This window comes from Thunnus thynnus, chromosome 11, assembly GCF_963924715.1.
Source record: "Thunnus thynnus chromosome 11, fThuThy2.1, whole genome shotgun sequence".
NCBI lineage: Eukaryota > Metazoa > Chordata > Actinopteri > Scombriformes > Scombridae > Thunnus > Thunnus thynnus.
In genome coordinates, this window is record NC_089527.1 from 16,389,656 (window position 1) to 16,408,445 (window position 18,790).

At 38.9% G+C, this 18,790-nt stretch overlaps 1 protein-coding gene across 4 annotated transcripts in view; it reads left to right on the forward strand.

Moving 5' to 3' along the window:
• Positions 1 to 18,790, forward strand: part of LOC137192574 (transient receptor potential cation channel subfamily M member 2-like) — a 53,174-nt gene that overhangs the window by 25,353 nt on the left and 9,031 nt on the right. Inside the window, exons 1-20 of one of the 4 annotated variants that reach the window (XM_067603375.1) lie at positions 1,674 to 1,789; positions 2,096 to 2,199; positions 2,916 to 2,989; positions 3,277 to 3,445; positions 4,667 to 4,847; positions 6,391 to 6,557; positions 6,648 to 6,828; positions 6,920 to 6,981; positions 7,745 to 7,945; positions 8,029 to 8,131; positions 9,084 to 9,196; positions 9,992 to 10,366; positions 10,948 to 11,085; positions 11,172 to 11,301; positions 11,398 to 11,543; positions 11,928 to 12,040; positions 14,391 to 14,489; positions 14,733 to 14,958; positions 17,911 to 18,029; positions 18,124 to 18,256. In XM_067603375.1, the coding sequence (XP_067459476.1) occupies positions 1,771 to 1,789; positions 2,096 to 2,199; positions 2,916 to 2,989; positions 3,277 to 3,445; positions 4,667 to 4,847; positions 6,391 to 6,557; positions 6,648 to 6,828; positions 6,920 to 6,981; positions 7,745 to 7,945; positions 8,029 to 8,131; positions 9,084 to 9,196; positions 9,992 to 10,366; positions 10,948 to 11,085; positions 11,172 to 11,301; positions 11,398 to 11,543; positions 11,928 to 12,040; positions 14,391 to 14,489; positions 14,733 to 14,958; positions 17,911 to 18,029; positions 18,124 to 18,256 (2,853 nt within the window). In that variant the 5' untranslated portion in view covers positions 1,674 to 1,770. Of the gene's footprint in view, positions 1 to 1,673; positions 1,790 to 2,095; positions 2,200 to 2,442; positions 2,990 to 3,276; positions 3,446 to 4,666; positions 4,848 to 6,390; positions 6,558 to 6,647; positions 6,829 to 6,919; positions 6,982 to 7,744; positions 7,946 to 8,028; positions 8,132 to 9,083; positions 9,197 to 9,991; positions 10,367 to 10,947; positions 11,086 to 11,171; positions 11,302 to 11,397; positions 11,544 to 11,927; positions 12,041 to 14,390; positions 14,490 to 14,732; positions 14,959 to 17,910; positions 18,030 to 18,123; positions 18,257 to 18,790 lie in introns of those variants that run through there. The other 3 variants (XM_067603374.1, XM_067603373.1, XM_067603376.1) reach the window with 3 other exon arrangements.

Here is an 18,790-nt window from a genome sequence, read left to right on the forward strand (position 1 = left end):
AACGTTACAATTATTAAAATCAAAGAACCACAGAGTTGCTTTTCTCAAAAGTGACCAGTATTACCAAGAAGACACTATTTTTATACTTTTATCATGAACTCCATACAGTAGATGCATAAATCATTGTTTCATACCCATCAACATCTTATCTGGAAGTCTGCAATGTCTTTATATTTTATAAGAATAATTACAGGAAATAAGGAATCTGATTGGATAGACTAAAATCGACACATCCTGAAAAATATTTTTAAAAATGTGTGTACCAACTATCAAAGCAATGCATTCAGTAGATGTCAAGATATTCAAATGAAGAACTAAAAAGTTAACCTGATGGTGGCAGAGGATGACCAAAGTCATTAGAGTATCTCATCTGAGAACCATGAATGTTTGTACTAAATTTTGTGCCACTCCATCAAGTACAGCAGATGTTAAGATGTATCACAGTAAAGTGAAAACTTTAACTTACTGGTGGCGCTAGAGGAAAAGTGAGAGGATCATCAAAGTTGTTATAATGTATCCTCCAGGGACTTTGAGTATCTGTTCGACATTTCATGGCAAGCCATCACATAGTTGTCGAGGAAAATTCAGTAGGGTTCATCTTCTGAGGATCATGAATATCTGTACAAAATCATTACAATCCATCTGACAGTTAGATAGCTGAGATATTTCAGACAGATAGCTGCTAGCATGGCTAAAAAAGGAAACTCATGGCCACAAGCACAGATTTATTTAGTTTTTCACAAGTGATAGATAGATAGATAGAATACATCCCAAAATACTCTTTTATACAACAAATTAACTGATTAATAGCAAAAGAAATTGTAACATTACAGTGACAGTAATGGAAGAGATTTCCTGGATGCTCATCACTTCTTTTTCTTCTTATCCAACAGCTCTTTAACATGTTTGGGACAACTTGGATCAGAATGGATGAGACAACAGATGGAAACAGATAATTATCTTTTTTTTAAATAATATTTTATATGAAAACAGGCAACATATGAGCAAAAGACAATGGGGAAAACTACACTCAAACAAGCCAATACAAAAAGGGGGGGGGGGATATGATAATTATCATAGCAGTCACACACAGAAATGACTAAACACAGACACTTATGTAGTTTTAAATCACTCTAATGAAGTTACACATCAGCTGACGAGAATGCTCCGTTCAGTAACAAGATCCCTCGTTGAATACTCTTGAGGTGTTGCCTGGCAACAAGTGCTGTAATGCCTGGAGAAGGACATGAAACATTGCACTTCCACACACTTGTGTTGTTCAAGTCAGATACCAGAAACGACTTCATGTTGTTGCTGTCGTTTATCCAAGTAAAAGGAGGATCTGAAGGCAGCAGGAAGGGTATGTAGATTTATTTTTTAAGTAATGTTTGCAAAATTGGAGAGCTTGAGTTTTCTTATCTTCCATTTGAGATCTGAAAATATGTGCACTAAAAGGTACATGTATGTAATAATCTCAGACAGGTGAACCAAACTGGTGAGTCACCTACGTCAGTGTTTGCAGCTCATATTTTTATACATATATATATATATATATATATATATATATATATATATACCACTAGCCTTTGGTTTGGTGGTAATGTGTTGCTGTGATTATCTTTCAAGCAGAGGCAGTAGATGGCAGGAGTTGCAAGGGGAGGAGGTTAATATTGTTTTGTGAGGGTGGAGCCATTCAACAGGGCAACATAAAAAGACAATTATAGCCTCTCTGTCCAGTTGAGATCATGAAGGATTTATTCCAGCTGCAGAATGGCGACTGAATCAACTGGTTAGTGTGGACTTTAAATATGTGCTATTGTAGGTATAGGTCTTCAATCAGGCACTGCATTTGTTGGAGTTGATAGTTCCCTGCTTATTCCAGGGGGCATTTTTAGAGGGAGTAGAGATAATGCAGAACAGGTCAAAAGTCAGCAAGATAAAGGCATATGTCAGAATACTAAAGTCCCAGGCTCTGTAGTTTTTATAGATTTTGAGACTATAACTGACGAGATACACACTCTACCACCTGTCTCCTCAGACTTTCTCCAAGCAGAGGGTCACAACTGATATTATGACAATTTTGTTTCTCCCTCAGAAATGCTGCCTAAGTCTGAGATTCAGGTTCACCCAGAGCAAATGATCAAGCAGCAGCAGCAGAACACAGTTGGAGTAAGTCAAGTGCGTTGTTTTATTGAAAAGGTGAGTCAGTGTTTGTCTGTCACGTTTTCTCTTGTGATTAAACAATTTCCAGTGTGAGGATTCCTTTTATTTGTTTTGTATATTATTCATATTTTCTAAACTCATCATCTCTTTTATATGTAAAATGTTAATCTGAAAAGTAAATATAGTTGTTAAATGAATGTATATATATAAACTACAATACTGGTTGAGTAGAAGAGGTGTAAATCAAATGCAAATACTTGAGTGAATGTACTTTGTTTCTTTCTACCAGTGTCATTTTGTGAAAAAAAATGTGCCTTGCATACAAGTACAATCAATAATTTACAAACTACACTACATTTTTAAAATGGTAGATCTTTCATAGTGCTGTTTTGGAATAAATCTGTAATTAATCCTCTCTCAGCGATGCAGTTATTTATTGATCCAGAGATGGGCGCCTGGCTACTTTTTGTCCTGTAAGTGAGAGGTCTGGTTTTAGCAGCTTGCTCAGCTTTAGCTCAGCTCTGACATCACTGATGCAGTGCTGCATGCTAGCCAGCTCCCACAACACTGACTGCAAAAGCTACTCTCTCCTGTCATGCTGCCTACGAACAGCTGGAGGTAGATCTGTGCACCATAGACCCCATGTTGCGTCAAGGATGGGAGAGGCTGAGCTGGAGTCACAGCTGATTCATTCTCTGGCGATCAGCACAGCCAGTCCCTCTAAGCACCTTTCTTTTTCACCCTCTTTCCAGCGCTACACCTTTGCCTCCTGGATCAGGGACAACATCCACAAGAGGGAATGTTTCTTCTTTGAAAAAGGTGACAGGTAGGCTGAGCTGCTCTGTACTGTGTTTGACTGAAAGTCTGATCTTGTAGTTCCTGCTGCAGTATGCCATCTGCTCTCTGATGTGTCGATACAAGAGGAGGCATCGCCCCCCCTCAGCTGCTGTGAGGGCAGTTACATGTTAATGGCATCCATTAGTTGTTTCCAGTAGTTTCCCCTTTCCTCAAACTGTCAGTCCACTGAGAAAATACATTTCCATTAATGCTGTGTAGATTAACTGCCTTGTTTAATATTGAATAATTAAGTATTCACATGTGTTTCTTCACTAGAGAGGATATCTGTAAGTGTGGCTACTCAAAGACTGATCATGTGGATGAAGCCATCAAGCCAGAGGACTTCACAGGCGACTCGTGGAACATACACAGACATGTCCGTGAAGTGCCCACTGATGCTTTTGGAGAAATCAGATTTAATGGTTTGGGACAGAAGACTGGCAAGGTGAAACAATCCTTGATTAATGTATCTAACATTACCTTGAGTGTACGTAAACATGTGCCCTGCATGTCTATATACTTACCTTCACATCTGTGTTTGTATTTGGGCCATTCTGCAGAATCAGTGCCTTTCCCATCTTGAGGACATTACATGCATAAATGTGCATGAAAAGTATCTGTATAATACATTATATTATCAAGAAAAGTGTCCTGCACTTTGTCTAAATTGCAATTTGAAGATACATCATGTAAACCTTAATAAAAACTACCTAGAATGCTGAAAAAATAGGATTTTAGCCCATCCCCACTCTCTAACACTACACTTCACTATGAAATATAAAGATTTGAATCCTTCAGAAATCTTATTTTTTTGTATTATTGTTTGACTCTATTTCCAATTTAGACATAAAATACATTTTCTCATCAGAAAATTCATAATATGTTCGATAAAATATAGATTTTAGTGGTGTCCCAGGGTTTTCACTCGTTCCTGTTACCCTGACACATTCCTCCCTCTAAAAATTTGGGACATTCCAAAAGTCAGTGATCAACAGGAAGCAGCATCATTTGAGTCTCTTGAAAGTTCTTTCACTCTATTTTCTGTGTATTTGATTAAATTGTAAGTATGATTGAGAATGTAAATCTCAACATTCAGTCCTGTTACCTAAATTATTTCTTAGATTTTATTATGTTGTTGGCTTTTTTTAAAGACAGTTTTGGTAAACCAATTGAAATTGCTGAATGTTCTCATGCTATTCAAATTGATGCCATGTGGCTATATTTTCATGTATTTGCTAATGCTATGCTAAAAACTCAGTCCTGTTACTTTTAGTCCTGTTACTCATATGAAGAATTTAGTCATTTAGAAACAATAGAGAGAACGTAAATCTCAACGTTCAGTCCTGTTCCATAATTATTTCTTAGATGTTATTATGTTTGTTTTTTTAAAGACAATTTTGGTAAACACTTGCTAAATGTTATTTCTATTAGCAGTAACATTTCATGTATTTGCTAATGCTATGCTTAAAACTCAGTCATGTTACTTTCAGTCCTGTTACTCATATGAAGAATTTGGCCTGATATGTACCATTGCACATTTTGAATGGTTAAACGTGTGTTATTAGATACAGTGCTGAAAAAAGACACAGAATGAAGTTTAATTTTTAAGTTACAACATGCAAATGGCACTGATTCAGCAGAATGACTCATTTATGTTCATTCTCAGTATGCACGAGTGTCCACAGACACCAGCCCTGAGGTCTTGTACCAGTTACTGACTGAACAGTGGAAACTTTCCCCTCCCAACCTGCTGATATCAGTGACCGGAGGAGCCAAGAACTTCTATCTGAAGGCTCATCTCAAGAACATGTTCCACAGAGGTCTTATCAAAATGGCCCGGACAACAGGTAGGTCAGCCAGGAGACACACAGAGAGAGAATTGTGTGTGTGAGATGTCGAGTTGTATACCAATGATTAGCCAGACACTCTGTGACAGCATGTGTTTTATGAGTACATTTTCATTTATGGAGTCTCTGTGTGTCCCTGCAACCACCACATCTTGGAACTCATCTGTTTTTATCACCTTCATTCAGATTCATGCAAAGGTTTTATGATATGTGGTCAAATATAATGTACAATGAACAACACCTCAAAGGTTCCTTCTTTCAGAGCTTGTGCTATTTAAAGTGCAGTGTTGTCTTACTGAGCTTTCTATGTCCCATTCTATACCGCATGATAATTCTGAATTGAAATAACTGAATTTTAAGTAGTGTATTCACATTTGTGTGACTAAGTGCACTCAAAGTTGACAGCTATTAAGCTACTCACAGCTAGAGGTGTACGAACAAATCTTTAACACTGAATCTTCAAACTGAACTGACTGCACTGAATCACTATTGTCACTGAATGAATGAGTAGCTTTTAGCTCACTGGTGACCGAAAGTAACGCTGTAGTCTCAGCTGTGATACACAGTATCAAAGCTCATTAAAAGACTGCAAAGCAAACATACAAACAACTAAACAACTAAAAAAAACTCTTGAGCTCCATTGTAGATGGTGATGAGGCAGCTCCAGAACCAACAAAGTATTAAATATTTGGAAAACATTTTGCTTTCTCTTAGATGGGTTTAATTAGAAGAAGCTGTCCTAAGTCACAGTTTGATTGGCATTTGTCTGCACATGCCCTGTGTCATTTCCTGTTGGCACAAAAGTTGACTATTTACGTTGCATACTAAATGCAAAAACAGTACACTATAAATATTAGCATACAATATATACTGTGCAGTAGTACTCACTGTAAAGTATGTGGTCCATGTCCAGATACTTTTACTTTTGATCTGAAGTTGTGTCTTTGGTTTGAGCTATAGCTCTTTGTTCCATTTAAAATAAATCTTAATCCTAATACATTAAAGTTTTAGCCAATAGTGTGCTTCTAACTTTGTGCCAAAAGTTTCCCATCAAATTGCTCCAGGGTCCAAAGTCTCTTCCTGGAAGAGTGCAGGCTGTTATATAGCCTGCACTCTTCTTGCTATAATAACAATATAATATATATATATATATTGTTATTATAGCAAAGGAGTGGTTGTTTATTCACTTTCTTGCCAAGAGTTAGATGAGAAGATTGATATCACTTTGTCTGTTGAATATGACATGACAGCCAGCAGCAATTTACCTTAGCTTAGCATAAAAAGAAGTGTAAAAACAACAAGTTGTGGTTTTACATGGGATTAAACAAACGAGATATAACATGTTCATTTGTAAGCTTTAACCCTCAGAAAGAAAGTGGATAAGTCTATTTCCCAAAATCATGAACTATTCCTTTACCTATTCCTTCAATGCCCATGGTTTTGGAATGATACATTGAGATCTCATTTGTGCGCAATCTCAAATAAAATCTCTCATATTTCTGGCCATATGGTATGTTTTGGACACATATTGTGTTGTATGCAGGTGCCTGGATTATCACTGGTGGAACCCATGCAGGTGTGATGAAGCATGTAGGGCAGGCTGTGAGGGATTACGCTCTGAGCAGCGGCTCCATGCAGGGCCAGATCGTGGCTATTGGAGTGGCAACATGGGGAATCATTCACAAGAGGAAGGCATTGGTGCATTCAGAGGTACAAAACAATACATTTACCCACTTGGCTTTTCGTCTTTCTTGTGGCCACACATAGCCTTCTTCTATCTTTTCCCCTCCTCCCTCTCAGGGTTGTTTCCCAGCCCATTACTCGATGGACATCAATGACCAGGGACACCTGTCCTGCCTCGACAACAACCACACGCACTTCCTGCTGGTGGACGATGGGACCCATGGAAAATACGGGGTGGAGATCGAACTGCGAAGCCATCTGGAGAAATACATCTCCAGAAAGCATCTTGGAAACAAAGGTTGAGCTGATGTTACAGATATCATCTCATATCTGATTCTGTTTTATCAGTCCAGTTTGTAAAATTAGATGTTTCATTGTCTGACCTCTAGAGAGCGGTGTGACCATCCCTGTCGTGTGCGTGGTTTTGGACGGAGGACCAGGAACTCTGGATGTGAGTCATCAGTGTCATGCCTCCATCTCTGTCTTTGTCAATTCAATTTAATTCAAAGGGGTTCTACTGGTATGGGAAACATACATTCACACTGCCAAAGCAAGTGTGAAATAAAACAAAAAATGTACATACTATAGGTAAAGATCTACTAGAGTGAAGAAATGCGTAAACAGAATGTCACATTACAACATTATTGATAAAATATAGAAAAATGTAGACATTGCAGTTAAAAAAATATAATGAATGAGTAGTGAATAAATGTGTTCATCAGCCTTGGTATTGATTCTACAGTCTCTGAACTCTACTGGAGGGATTAACACCATTCTTCAAACAGGTATTCCCTCATTTGGTGTTTTGATGATGGTGGTAGAGAGCACTGTCTAACATGTCGGTCCAAAATCTCCCATAGATGTTCAATTGGGTTGAGATCTGGTGACTGCGAAGGCCATAGCATATGATTCACATCATTTTCATACTCATCAAACCATTAAGTGACCCCTCGTGCATTGTCATGCTGGAAGAGACCACTCCCATCAGGATAGAAAAGTTTCATCATAGGATAGAGGTGATGACTCAGAACAACTTTGTATTGATTTGCAGTGACCCTTCCCTCTAAGGGGACAAGTGGACCCAAACCATGCCAGCAAAATGCCCCCCAAAGCATAACAGAGCCATCATATCCCCTCACTGTAGGGGTCAGGCATTCAGGCCTCTACCAGTTTTTCCGTTAATTTGTCACCCGTCTGTATGTTTCTCCTTTCAGACCATCTATAACGCCATGCTGAATGGTACACCATGTGTTATATTGGAGGGCTCGGGGAGGATAGCAGATGTGATCGCCCAGGCAGCAGTACTGCCGGTGACCCGGGTCACTATCACCCTCATCCACCAGTTGTTAAAGAAGTTCTTTGGCCAAGAGTACGAAAAGTTCAGCGACCTCAAGATAATAAAATGGACCAAGCAGGTAGTTGAACGTACTAAATTGCTGCAACTGATGCTTGACACAAAGTTTGATGTGAAACACCTTGTGTCTGTTTTCTGTGCCAGATTCAGGACATCATCAGGATGTCTCACTTGCTGACAGTATTCAGAGTAAGCGAGGACAATCAAAGGGAAGTGGATGTAGCCATTCTACAAGCACTCCTTAAAGGTGGGGACATGGTTTCCACACAGATACTCAATAACTGACTAGACTGACTGTAGACTGCAGTGCATGAACACAGAAAGGTTTAGTGCCAAGTTTTAACAGGTATTATGTTGCGTCTTAGACTGGACTGTGGTATCAGATGTGCCAAGAGTCAGATATAGTCAGATACATTGACAATTACATTTGATATACTCATATAAAAAATATGCAAATCCATCCTGCCTCATGCTAGTCTTGAGAACGATAGATCACACCCATTTAGCTTAATGGATATTATTATGAGTATACTGAGCCAAAGTGCACTACACGGAAAATGTGTCCACAATACTGAACATTCGCATTGTGTTTTGATCATGATGATTCATCATTCTGTACTGTAGCTCAACTGCTTTGTATACACAGTAGTTTCCATCACTGAGCTCCATCGATATTATTAAAATGATTTCCAGGGAGTTGTCCTGCTCAGTAGAATCTTTGTTTGTAAGTAAAGTCTTGCCAGTAATAGGCATTAAACTAATCAGATAACATTTCATGGTATCTAGCATTGTTAAACCTCTGACCTCAGGTTATGTTGTGTTGCAGCAATTACTTTATTATCATTAGCAAATTTTATATGAGGAATCATTAAAGTCAATCATTACGCACAAAACAACAAACTTGATTTAGTTCCAGCTTTTTAAATTTGAGGGTTTGCTGCTTTTCTCTGTTTTACAGAGCTGTAAACTCAGTATTTTCTGGTTTTAAACTGTTGGTCAGGCAAAAAAAACCTCACCCTCACCCTCACCTTGAGCTGTGAGATATTGCAAGCAGCATTTATCTCAATTTTCTGGTGATTTAAGGACAAAATGGTTAAATGGTTGATCGAAAATTTGAGCTCTGCAGCAGTCGGTTTGTTGATTTGATGTAAATTGGTTGTGGGTGTCACAAAAATATACAATATAAATTCTCCACTCAGCTTCGAGGACCTGCGAGTCAGTGGCCTGGAAGAGGCAGCTGGAACTGGCTATAGCCTGGAACCGGGTGGACATAGCTAAGACTGAGATCTTCACTGAGGAAAGTCAGTGGGAGGTGAGTCTGCAATTATACAACACCAACACCAGCAGCAATCCGTCACAGATGCAGGATTGACATATAAAGGCCATCGTCTGAACCTGACCCTGTGTTGTAACCATTCTCGTCATTATTATTAAGATATAATAAACAAGTACAACGGACTGATTGAAAAACATGAAAATTAACCCTATGAAGTGCTGAGCTAACAGGACAAGACCATCTTGTTCCCAATGTGACACACATTAAACATACACAATAAATACTGTAAACCTTTGTGCCACCAAAAAGAACATTGTATGTGACAAAAATGAAAGCAGGTGCAGTCATGTTTTTCATGCTCAGGTTTCCAAGCAAAGCCGTTCAAACTTGTCAAAACAAAGACGCAATTGTGTTGTTGCATAATTTACTATTTCCATATGGACATTTGTAATGCAAGACATGCAAAACAACTACAGAATTTGTATGTACTTTCATGTCAACATCTTGTTTATTGCAGTCCGCAAAAAATTTTAAACAGTACAAACATATCATCACAGGCTGTTTAAACAATTGTTCTCTGAGCCTTGTATCATAAAAGATACGAGGTGCAGAGGACAAGTGTGTCATAAAATCTTATAAACTGTGTCATGAAAGACTGCCCTACTTCCCATACTGCTATACCAAAACCTCAAATAACCTCAAAATCCTGTTATTCCACATCAAATGAGAGAAATGTGCTGCTGTGAAAAAAAAATGCTGTTACAACTAACAGTGGTCAGATAATGTTCAGGATGTTCATGTGTTTTGATGTGTTTTGTTCCCATCTTATAGTCCAGTGACCTCCACTGGGCCATGAAATCTGCCCTGGTCGGCAACAAGCCTGAGTTTGTGAGTCTGCTGCTGGAGAACGGTGTGAATCTGAGTGATTTCCTGCAGAACGAGAACATTTTATGTGACCTCTACAAACAGCTGCCCCACTGCTTTTTCCTCCACAAGCTTGTCAAGCGGGTCGACAGTTCTCACAGCAGCATGAAGCAAGTGTTGGGCATCAGGGCTCGAGCTCAGGCAGTGCAAAGTGAAAGCATCTCTATGACTCATGTGTCTGATGAGGTGCGCCACCTGCTGGGCAGTTTCACCCAGCACCTCTACCCTCCCTCCACCACGACAAATGACTTCAACATGTCCATGGAGGATACATCAGTGTCAGTGAGTCTGTTTATCTACAGTAATTTCTCTTAAACACTGAACAACCGAGCTGTGGGAAACACACATTGTGACTGAATGAATATGGTGTAACAACCCTGACCCTAACCCTTGGGACTATAAATAACCACTCAGCAAATCAGGGACGTGGTATCTAAGACACTGAGGTTGTGTCCTTGGTGTTTTTTGTGGGATTTTATGGATTTTTATAAATTGTGAGTATTTACATTCTATAATTCCGAAACATACATTTTTGCAGTATTTTCTAATCTGATTCCAGTATTTTTATAACAGAATACTTTAAGGCCAACAAATAAATAAATTGATAAATAATTCAGTATTTTCAAAACAGAATTTTATCCTGGACAGAGTGGAGAAGGTGTTTAGACCATATTGGGAGATGAAATGTACAGAAACTGAAAAAAGAGACATAAGAAAAATCCAAATTGGTGTCTAGTCAAAATTTTATGAAGTTGAGATGAATTAAACTCATGACATCAGGGTTACTAAAATCCTGGCTAAGGCCCTGCACCAAAACATGCAATTAATTCAATTTACATTGCTTTCCTTCACTTTTCCTCCAGCCGTCTAAAAGTCAGACGGATTCCAAAGCTCCACTCAGGGAGGACAACGCTGAAGCAAAGAGGGATCCAGGCAGAGACCTTTTTCTTTGGGCTGTTGTCCAGAACAATAAGGAACTGGCTGAAATAGCCTGGGAGCAGGTGATCAAAACACTTACACTGTATACAGATGAATTTTGCATTGTGTGTATATCAGCTTGTCTGTATCTGTATTTGTAATTGCACAGTGTACAGACTGCATATCCGCTGCTCTGGCAGCCAGTAAGATCCTGAAGAAAATGGCTGAGGAGGGAAGTGGTGCAGATGAGACAGAGGACATGCGAGCACTCGCCAGTGACTATGAGGAACATGCCATTGGTATAATAACACAGACATAATGATTGGTTTTACTGATGAAAAGATAATTAGCATTTGTCTTCATTGTATGTATATGTGTGTGTGTGTGTGTCCCAGGTGTGTTCAGTGAGTGTTATAACAGTGACAATGAGCGAGCTCAGAGGTTGTTGGTTCGTGCGTCACCATCTTGGGGCAGGACAACATGCTTTAGGCTGGCACTGGAGGCTGATGATAAGAATTTTGTAGCTCTGTCAGGTGTTCAGGTAGAGAAAACATCTACTCTTTCTCTATCTTTCAACAACATCCACTTCACACAAAGACACACAACATGTTGAGTACAAAACTTTTTGGTGTAGAAAAAGCTATTATAGCTATAAAAAAAAACAACAACAAAAAACAATATTTCTTTACAGTGCAAGATTCTAGTCTATTACACTATGAATGCTGAATATACTGAGAATCATTGCATTTACATCCAATAACACAAATATGGATAAACTGTGCAAATGATCATTGAATTTAACTTGATGAATGAGACTTCATACACTCTCAATTCTCTAGAGTATATTGGTATTTAATCTCAGCAGTATTAATTGCTGCAGATACAGTATGACTGCTAACAGACTGCTAACATGTCTGTCTTCCAGGCTCTTCTGACTCAGATCTGGTGTGGTGAGCTTTCAGTGGACAACCCTGTTTGGAGAGTCCTAATCTGCATGATCTTCTTCCCGCTTATCTACACCAGCTTTCTGACTTTCAGGTGAGTCCTGTCTGCCCAGACCACCACTGCTGGTCTGGGCATGTGCTTTCTGGAAACTTTCCCAGAATTACAGGAATAGTTCAACCTTTTGAATGCTTATTCATTTTCTTGAGAAGATCAGTACCCTCTCATGTCTGTACAGTGAATTTACCAGCAGCCGGTTACAGTGACTCAGCTTAGATTAAAGACTGGAAACAGGGTGGAAGCACTATTACTGGACACATCATCCCCTATAAAACTACAAAGTGTCATTTCCAGCTACATATTCACGTAATGGACAGTTATGAGAGTGGTATTGATTTTCTTTCTTCTTTTTTTAAAGATATGTTTTTGGGCATTTTGAGTTGACAGTGGAGAAGCGGACAAGAAACAAGGGGGAGAGAGAGGGGTACGACATGCAGCAAAGGTCACCAGACGGATTAAAATCAGGGACATTACAGTTATGTGGCATGTGCAGTAACAATTTGGCTACCACGGCGCTCTGGTATCGATTTACTCATTTATCTCTCATCAAGAAAACGAAGAAGCGTCCACCAAGGATTAAATTACAAGAATGTAATAAGAACTTAGTCACAATAAATCGAATGCCAATTGCCTGAATATCTCAGCTTTAAAAGAAGTCAGACAATAACTTTGTATTTATTTCCCACAGAAAAAGTGGGACCACATACAGAGCTACAAACAGGCCAAATATGTTGTTGTGCAGGTGTGTGAGACATAAAAATGCAAAATTATTGATTGAAAATACAACAGAGAGAACAAGTCATCACTATAAATGCCAAACAAAGACAACCATCTTTTGTTGAACGAAGTGGGATGGCAGTCAGAAGCTGTTGTTTCTCTCCACAAGTCCACACATAATTCAACTTCATTGATTCAGCAGATCTTTTACACAGTCTCTACAAAAGTCTATCTGGTGTGACTTGGTCTGACAAAGTCGGCACTGCTGCCATTTGTACATCACTTGTTTCTAAAGCTGATATACAAAGGTGATGTTAGAGGCACAAAACCTCGGACCCTGAGCAATGAAGAAGAGTTGACAGTTTTCTTTTAAATCCAAATGAGTTTATGTTTGGAAAAAGCAAAAATCATGATGCCATGTTATGTAAACGTGTTGTACGTGTTGTAAGGGCAGCCATCTTACAGAAGCCATTCTATCAGCAAAGCCTGTTGCCTCATGATGTTCCCATATTAACAAACTAAAACAATATTGCCATCATGGATACTCAACAAAATTCAAAGCAATTTTATGATATTTTGACAAGGTCAAATGGTTTTTATTGTACTCTTTAATCACAAGAATAAAAAAATCATATGATGTCATAAGGGAGTTTCTCCTCCTCTATCTTTCAAAGAAACTGGAGGCATTCCCTCTTAGAAAACTATCTAGAAAGTTATAAACATAGCACAAAAAGTAATTTGTGTTTGGTAGATTATTTCTTTGTGGTAACAACAACCGGCATGAGGAGGAGGTGCCAGGCTGTTGTGGCTGTGTATGGTTCTTCCACACGCTACTGAGGCTCCTGTTTGTTAAATGAATACATTTTTAAATTGCCTTTAAATGTCTTATTTCTTCAAACTTCAATCATCCAATCCACCAAACACCAAACAAGAGTCACTGGCAGAATAAGCTGTTTGACATTAGCAGAGAAGATTTGGCATATTTTTCTTGGGTGCAACCCACATACTCACCTCGGCTGCTCATCCCACAAATGCATGTTCCTTACAAATGTGGCACCATTTAAAAGGGAAATAAACAGGCTTTCCAACGGTATAAGATTTATTGCCAAGAAGCATTGTTACAACAAAGAAATAATCTACCAAACACAAATTTCCTTACTTTTTGTGCTATGTTTATATTTATATGACAGCATATCACGCTGGCCTGAGGCTGTTCTGCACAGTCAACATACTTTCTATCTACAGGATATAATGTAAAATATTTATATTACTGTGTAAAAATATAAAAGTAATCATTCATTACTGATTCATACAATTGATGTAATGTAGCAGTGGTTTATCTGAAGTTTTAGCATCCCATCTATGTCCCTGTGCCTCAGAAAATACTTGTGCACACAGTTATTTGTAGACACCACCTGGTGGCAGCAACACTTAACAGTTTACTGTTTTCTTTGCCAACCAGAACTGATTCATGTTTATAATTCATGATGCATTATCAAAGCTGCAAGTAGTTTAGATGTTTTTTATCCCATTTACAATCATGTATAAATTTGTTTTAAGGGTTTTTGATGAGGGTTTTACATATGTGAACATATTTGTGCTACCACTTGTACCACATCTGTAGATGTTCAAAAGTGTTTCTTACTGAATTATCAATAAATCTCCACAGACGTGACGAGCTCATCCAGAGGGAAAATGAGAAGAGGGAGGAGTCGAAGACAGTGGAGAAGGTGACAGGAAGTGCAGTTCGAATAAAGCCTCGTGGCCGGTGAGTAGACATTTAATACATGGATTACAAATTACCTTGATTCTATCTGACTGTGTGACCACTTCACAGTTTATAGACACCTTAACCCTAACTTGGAGGTGTAAGCAAGTTGATTAGCTGAAAACAAGAAAAAAAAACAGAAATGTTTTCTCAAGTGCCTCAAATGTCACTTGTGGAAAATAACCAGTTCACCATGAAAACATCAGGTTGTCTCTTGAACACCTGTACACTTTCTGTCCACAGCGACCCCACCAGCCTGCAGGACCCGAAGCCTCTGGACAGATGGTCCAGACTGGTCTACCTGTACACCTCTCCGCAGGTCAAGTTTTACTGGAATATAGTGTCCTACTTCGCCTTCCTCTTCCTGTTCGCTTGGGTGCTCATGATCGACTTCCAGGACACACCGTCTGCTGCAGAGGTGCTGCTCTACATCTGGCTGTTCTCTCTGGTGTGTGAGGAGGTCAGACAGGTGAGAGACTGCTGACACACAGACATGTACAAGTACCTGCTTTGACATCACTGATTGCAACATTTTTCAAAATTTAAAACTTTAGTGTTGATTTACTGTATTGATTCTCTCATCACAGCATAAAAACTTAATGGTTTATTTCAATGGTTTATTGACAGCCTCAAGCAAACATGTCTTAGAAGCAGAGCTGCTCTGGAGACAGAAACGATTTCATGAACTGAGAAAAACATCAGCAGGAAGAGCAGAAATCCAAAGTTAAAGTGCAAAATGGCAACCGAATAGCCCTTTTCAATGTCTTATGGACTCAACTTAACTACATTTAATTGCACTGTGATGTACAAAATATATAGGACAAATAGTAAGGTAAATAACTTTGAAACAATTCGCATGAACAAGTTTATATCCATGTAGATGCCAGCATTGTGTCTCGTTCTTTTTTCTATAAAGGCATGACCAAGGTCAAGGGGTATCAGTGGCGGCTGGTCATTCAAAAAATTGGAGAGGACAGGAGGAAAACCAACATGGAATCTTACAACAAACCGCATCAAACTATATCATTGTCCCCCACCTGATGAAATCCAGGGCTGGGGGGCAATTTTATATGCCAATAAAACAATTTGCTTTCAAAAACAAAAACCCCCGAGTGGTGTAAAGGCTGCTTCTTTAAAGACATTTAGCATATACATATTGTCTCTAAACAAAGAAGTGCTCATTTTAGCCATGGAGTGGTTCAAATGTGTCATTTTACCAACAAAGTGAAATTCTAATTTATAGTATTGTTCTATTGTGACAACAAATTTATGTTCTCATCAAAAACAGACAACATATCACATGATTTAGATGTGTTTCGTATGTATTTTCTTAGTATACAGAAATATATGAAGTAGTACCAAGCTTATATTGTGATACAGGTTCAGATCAGTGCTGAATACTAGAAAGATTGAACACTAAAAACACTCACAGATCTAAAAGTGTAGGTTCACATCAGAAAGTATTAATGCATGTATCAAATACATGACTTACACACCCTTATCTATATGTACGATATACAAAATATAGGCCTTGCCTACAAAGCTGACATGTTAACACTAGGGGTGTTAACGTGAGCACAAAACTCACGGTTCGGATCGTATCACGGATCAGATCATTATTAGGATCAGCGAGAAAAAAAAAGGGGGGAGACAAATAAAACTTTTGTCTGTTTTCCATTTATTCTATAACACACTTACAGCCAGAAACAGCAAGGAACTTTTGCCCATGGTCTTAAATGAAAACAACATTTAAGATGTCCAATGTTTAAATAAAATAAAATAAAATATATAAAATAGTCAATGCTCAGTTATTGCAATATGAGGCACAAAACAGCCTCTGTCCACATTATCAAAACTTGATGATAACAAACATTCACCGCTAACGTCAGTTAGCAGCTAGATGCTAATTAGCTCCTCAGCTGCAGCACATTAAACTGCAGGTAAACATAACTCAAATGTCACATTGACCCGTTAGATGCTGGCTTGATCGTTGCTCTTCAAAATCCCTGTTAGCAACATGCTGTCAGTCCATGACTTTTACTTACAGCAGTTGTTTACTTTGTCTTAAATGAGACATTCAATTTTGCAATTCATATGCCTTCCGAACCGTGGGAGGGCGATCCGTATGGATCACCACTTGTTATTCCAGTTACTTTAAGCTTATTACTCAATATACAGCTCAGCTTAAAAATGAACTAAAGAAACTGTCAGAAGCAAGCAGCCAGACCTCCTGCACTCATTCACTAATCACACATCAACAGGTGACTGAACAACCACTCAATTAAAAACGAATGAATGAGTGAGTCCAGACAGCTCACTGTAACTTCAACAAGCAAACTAACGTTACCCACAACACATTATATGATCTCTGCTGCATTCTTGTTAAGGAGATAAAAAACACAAAAAAGCCACACAGAGACAATTAACCATCAGAGATGAAATTAGCGACCAAAGAGACAGAGAGAGAGAAGCTGTATCTGGCTCACATTATCTGATGTCTTCTTCTTTCTATCATGGAGATGAAGTATTCATGTTATAACGTCCATTTGTAGCTGTTGGTCATCTTGTTTGTTAGTTAACAGAACTTTGTGGCTGCTGGCTAACCAGTCTGATATCATTAGCAACAATGACAAACAAGCTAACTCTCCTGGTTGTTTCTCCGGTTGCTTCTCTCTCCAGCCTCCCTGGCAGCGTCCTGCTGCTGCTGCGCTGCACAGACCAGATCTATTCTCCCGTTAGCTTAACAACAGTCCTTAACAGTCCTTCCGTGGATATATAAAGAGTCCTTCAGGCTGCTACAACAAGCCAGCTGTTGCATTGGCTAACGCAAGGAGCTATCCACTGCTGCTACTCTGCCTTACAGTGGAGAGAATTGAAGATGAATTCTGGAAAATATCATTGGACCAACTCAATGTAAATATTGCATTCTGGTTGTTGATTGGTAAAGGAGGACGTCCTCCCTTGGAGCGTCATTTTAGTGTCATGGCCAATCACAGATTAGCATGAAAAAGAATGAAATACATTGAGTCCAATGTAAGAGATCCCGCCCTGCGGAGGTCAGCAGGCACCCATCCTCCTCTGTCCCCCCTCCCCCCCCACCACCACCACTACTTTACACACTGCTCTTTCTCCTCCTGCCTCCTCCCTGCAGGTGTCGCTGTTGAAGCATTTTAAACAGAATTTCAGCAATGGATTTTTTTCCAAAGAAGAGAGAAAAAATACTGACATTTGGTAATGGTTTATTTCAACCAAATATTCTTTTCTGTATTTTGATCTCCCTTTTGCCTCTCAAAAAATAGAGGAGGATCAACCTCTTCTGCCTCTATGGACCAGCCTCCACTGAGGGGTATGCTATGGAGTATGCTTCAATCCAAGAAATATTTGTCACTGCATCATTATCAATTTGTCTTTTCTGTCTCAGCTCTTTCATGATCCTGATGGCTTTGGATTTCGGAAGAAAGCCAGGATGTACATCAGTGACCTGTGGAATATTTTAGACGTTCTGTCCATCATCCTCTTTATTATTGGCCTTGCATTTAGGTAGGTTTCCTTCCTCCCAGACAAACACTTTAGGGCATTGAAGTGCCCCATGCCTGCTGCATTATTGTTGAATCACCACGTTTTTCTATTTCAGGCTGACGACTGAGCTGTTGTATGCGGGTAAAATCCTCCTCTGCATCGACTTTGTGGTCTTCTGCCTCCGTCTCATGGCGATCTTCACCATCAGTCAAACTCTGGGACCAAAGATCATCATAGTCAGAAGGATGGTAAGAGGATGCACACAAGGGTTACATACAAACATAATGAATACTGGCCTGATGTAATGTGGGAGTAACTGCAGAACACAAAATGCTATGAACATCTTTTATCTAATACAAAAAGAGGCTTCTGCCTCACTGGGCCTGGTGTCTGCAGATGAGATGTGCTCTTTGTGTTAAATAAAAATGGTTTTTGAACCAAGTTTTGCAGCTGATCTCTCTGCCACCAGACTGGATTTCAGTCAGTCAAACCACTAAGATGTGATGTGTGTTTAACCACAACAGGACAACCTTTTCAGTGCTGAAACTTGCCCTTGCAAAGTTTATAGATGTGATGCTTTTGGCAGCGTATATACGGACAAATGCAACTTTATGAGGTACTAAATGTAAAATTTTAATAAAATGTCTCTGACTAAGTCCCGTATGGCTGAAAAAGAAATACCTAAATACCCGGTGTTGTTGATCGACAGAAAATTAATCTACTATTTTGACTATTATGATAATCATTTCGAGTCATTTTTTTAAGAAAAAAATGCAAAAAAT